Source organism: Malus sylvestris, chromosome 11, assembly GCF_916048215.2.
Source record: "Malus sylvestris chromosome 11, drMalSylv7.2, whole genome shotgun sequence".
In the NCBI taxonomy this organism is placed as follows: Eukaryota; Viridiplantae; Streptophyta; class Magnoliopsida; order Rosales; family Rosaceae; genus Malus; species Malus sylvestris.
The window spans coordinates 6,647,450-6,651,770 of record NC_062270.1 but is presented as its reverse complement, the minus strand read 5'-3'; the positions used below and the strand labels follow the sequence as shown (position 1 = coordinate 6,651,770).

At 39.6% G+C, this 4,321-nt stretch overlaps 1 protein-coding gene across 1 annotated transcript; it reads left to right on the top strand.

The window, feature by feature from the left end:
* The first annotated feature begins 1,685 nt into the window (after positions 1–1,685).
* LOC126589078 (transcription factor DIVARICATA-like) lies at positions 1,686–4,016 on the top strand. Its single transcript, XM_050254258.1, has 2 exons — positions 1,686–3,047; positions 3,282–4,016. The coding sequence occupies exons 1-2, from the start codon at positions 2,617–2,619 to the stop codon at positions 3,772–3,774; spliced, it is 924 nt and encodes a 307-aa protein (XP_050110215.1). The 5' UTR covers positions 1,686–2,616; the 3' UTR covers positions 3,775–4,016.
* Positions 4,017–4,321: the final 305 nt, after the last annotated feature.

Below are 4,321 nucleotides of genomic sequence, written 5' to 3'. Positions count from 1 at the left end.
TTTTTGTAAGCTATGGTCACATTCCAAACAATAACGGAATTTCGTGTTTTACTTCCAAAGATACGTTACTAGCCTACATGTTAGTGGTGAGTCCAATAGGCAAACATGATTTTCCTAGCCATATAGAGTATCTCCACTAATTGGTGGAAGGTAAGGAAAAAGGCAACAATATTGCCCTCCAACTCCAACCCAAAAAACAAGTGGCGGCCAACCACTGCCAGCCCAATTGCCCAGCCTTCTCAAGCCCGGCCTATTGCTTTCGGGTAAGCTGACGTCAGCACACAATTTTTAATTTTTTTTTATCAGGGACGTGTAACACACGCACCCAAAAAAGAGAGTGGCCAACAAAAATTGCAACGGTGGAACCTGTTGCTGCAGAAATTAGACCAACAAGATCCTGTTCGGATCCTTTTGGTGAGGATCTTGAGGATCTGTGAATCGTGTCCGTTCATCGTAAATCGTACGGTCAGTTTTTGTCAAGTACTGTTTATATTTATTTTTAAATAAAAATATTTAAAATGATTTCTGACCACACGATATACGATGAACGGACATGATTCACGGATCTCCAGGATCCTCACAAAGAGGATCCGGCGAGGATACTGACTCGAAATCAGAGACCTTTCCAACAGCTACTGACATGGCGCTTTGTGGACTGTTGGATTTCCAACGGTTAGATGATGGACCATTGGATTTCCAACAGTAAAACAAATTAAAAATAATACCATTGCGACATGTGGCACAATATGGTGCCTTCGATTTCAAATCATTTTGAAAATCAACGGCAACAAGTAATCCAAAGTTAAAAAATAAAATAAAAAGATTAGAAAAAATTGAAACAAATTATTAAAAAAAAATCTGGAAAATGAAAAAAATTAGAATTTTTTATATTGCCGTTCTATAAATACTCAATCTTCAATATTCATTTTTACTGCACTCTTCCATATTTGTTTTCCACTTTCTAATTTAAGGCACATCCAGACTGAGCAATCTCTGTCGAGTAGGTACAAACATCTACATAAAGATTTGAAAGTTTGGGAATAAGCCCTTGAAAAAGCAGAAGGAGTTTATGCTAGTGGCACTAAGAGCATGGGAATAAGCCATTTGACATTTCTTGCAGAAGATAAGGAAATTCCACACTTCAAGGGAAGATGGACCGAGCCATATTGATTTTATCTCCTAGGTTATGCTATGCTTTTGGCTTGTATTTGGAATAATTTATTAGAATTAAACACTCGTTTAAATGTCAAAAAAAAAAAAATTGTGAATGGTACTTGCCTGTGCCCTTGTTGTTACCATTGTCAAACAAGTGGAGTTGCATAAGGACAAGTACTATTCAAAGTGAATAGTAAGGGCAACTTACATGTCCTTACCTTTGCCTTCCACTAAAGGGTGGAGATGCTCTTAGACAAAAACTTATCAAAGGGAATGAGCAAAGAAGTAGGCAATTATAGCACTCTCCCAGAAAAGAACATACCACATAGATTCCTATAACACAATTTTGCTAATTTAATTTGCACACTCCCCTGGTGATGCTTTAGGAATTCTCAATAAAAATGTCACCCTGCTCTCACAAAATCGTATTAAAGTTTTGTTTCTAAAAATGTGTCAAACAGTTTTATCAATTTTTTTTTTTGCAATAGACAAGTTATTACAGGGTGAACTTCCATCAATCATCATCAGTTGCCAACCCATTGTTTCCTCACAACTCAAAATTAAAGAAGGAAATTTGACCTTCAAACCAATAAAAAAACCCAAAAATCAGAGTGAGTGTGCATTATAATAAGAGGGAACTTTTTCATAATTTGAAGTATCTACAAACACCTTACCCTCCAATCACAGCCACCCCACCTTCATACTCTCTCTCTCTTCCCCCCTCTCTCAAGATTTTAGATTCATTTCTTGAAGCTTTGCTTTTATCTGAGCTCCCTATAGTTTTCTTTTTCCATTTCATAGCTCAAACACTACACTTTTGTTTTTTCTTTCTTCTCTTTTCTTTGTTGCTGAGAGGGCCTCAAAGAAAAAAGGAAGAAAGAAGAAACCTTTCCCTACTTTTCCTTCTCACTCCTGCTCTCAAATTCAGAGCCCCTCTCACTCTACTCCCCAATTGGGTTTTCCCCTTTCTTTTCAGTTTCTCTGTCTTTCCTAATTGGGATGTGTTAGAATTTGAAGGAGAAGAAAGAACAAGAACTTGCAGATACAAGTGAGCTTTCCTGTTTTTAAATCCTGCCCAAGATTCCAACTTCCATTTTCTGAAAACGGTTTCAGTTTGGTTCTCTGTCTATGATCTTTGAAGCTTCCATGGGTTCAGATCCCATTAGGGTTTTTGGGGTTTTTGGATTTGGAGCAAGTTAAACTAATTTGGCTTCTTGATTTGGTTTTCAAGATTTCATTTTCGATTTCGAAAAGTTGGGTTCTTTTCTGGATTCCTCAGAGAAAAGGTATTCTGATTCCTTTCAGAATGCCCCTTGATTTAACACATTTCACCACTCTGAAATCTCCACCCCTCTCGCTCTGCATTTCCTCTTAAGGGTTCTCCTTCTCTTGCTCTGTTTCTCCAAATTCTTCAAGTTTTTCGTTATGTTAGTGTGAATTGGAGCTCTTTAATTCGATCATATGAAGTTTGAGATGGAGATTCTGTCCCCTTCGTCCTACTCTTCGACTTCGAATTGGCTTGTCGAAGAGAGCAGGAGCGCGAGATGGACTTCGGCGGAGAACAAAATGTTCGAAAACGCCCTGGCGGTGTACGACAGGGACACGCCGGACCGGTGGCACCAGGTGGCGGCTATGATACCGGGGAAGACGGTGAGGGACGTGAAGAAGCAGTACGAGGAATTGGAAGCTGATGTTGGCCAGATAGAAGCAGGGCTAGTTCCAATTCCGGGATACAGCACCTCTCCATTCACATTGGAGTGGGTGAACAGACATGGCGGCTATGATGGGTTCAAACAGCAGGCTTACGGGTTTGGCGGCAAGAGATCTTCGTCGAATCGCCCTTCGGATCACGAAAGAAAGAAAGGGGTTCCGTGGACTGAGGAAGAACACAAGTAAGTTTTCCAATGTACAATTGAGAATGTAATAACATTTTGATCTGTTGAAGTAAATTGGATTGAAGTTTTAACTTTTTTCGAGTGTATGATCAACAAAAAGTGCGAAATTTTGGTATAAATTCGGTATTGCGTATCAAGGTTAGCTAAGATGTCGAAATTCTGATGAAAATTATATTGGTTAAGAATTTTTCAGATATTGTTTTGACATGATATTTTGATGATTTTGCACAGGCTGTTCCTAATGGGGCTGAAGAAGTATGGCAAGGGGGACTGGAGGAACATCTCGCGGAATTTTGTGGTGACACGAACACCTACTCAGGTGGCTAGTCACGCACAGAAGTACTTCATCAGGCAGCTTTCCGGGGGCAAGGACAAGCGAAGAGCCAGCATCCATGACATAACAACTGTCAATCTCAACGACATGAGAACTCCGTCTCCAGACAACAAAAGTCCTATCTCTCCAGAGCTGCCTCAGCATCCGAATTCTGCTGCCACCGCAAGGGTTCCATTTCAGTGGCATCAGCCGCAAGGCGGTGGAGTAAACATGGGTTTCAATCAAGGGCATGGAAATATGTTCATGTCTTCCCATCCTTATGGGATTAGTTCATATGGACTAAAAATGCAGGGGCAGGACCTGCACAAAGGTGCTGCTAATAATTTGTACTATGGACCGCAAAATTTGGGTTTCCAGATGCAATCCTCGCAGCACTACCCGCACGGATGATCTAGCAGCGGCAGCTCTCCTGTCCTCAATCCTCTGCAGCTTCACATGCCGTCATATGGTCTTTTAGTTCCTTAGTTTAGCTTGATCTGAGCTCTATTTTCATGGTTTAATGTAAATATGTTATTCAGAACTTTGAGTTAGCCAAGCAGTATTTGGGGAACAGGATCCAAGTTTTTTCTTGGAATTTCTAATTATGAAAGTTGAAGCATCTCAAACCCTATGGATTTGATGTTCTTGCCCCACTCTGGATTTCATATTCTGTTATGTGATAAGGTAGTGGTGAATTATTGCATAAGGCATCTAAATGATGAACAAGAGCATGGATGAGAGAGAGAGAGAGATTGATTTTACTTTCTAGAATCCGGTTTGCGAGAAAAACTAACGAAAAGTTCAAAAAAACTTCTCTTTTAACAAAAAGTCATTTTTAAAGGTATAGTGAATAGTGCCAGTTAAAAGCAAAAATATGATTTTTCGTTAAAAGTAAACAGTACCGAGAGTATTTTGTTAAAACTTCCGAAAAACTTAAGAAGGGCAATTTGATCAGCAC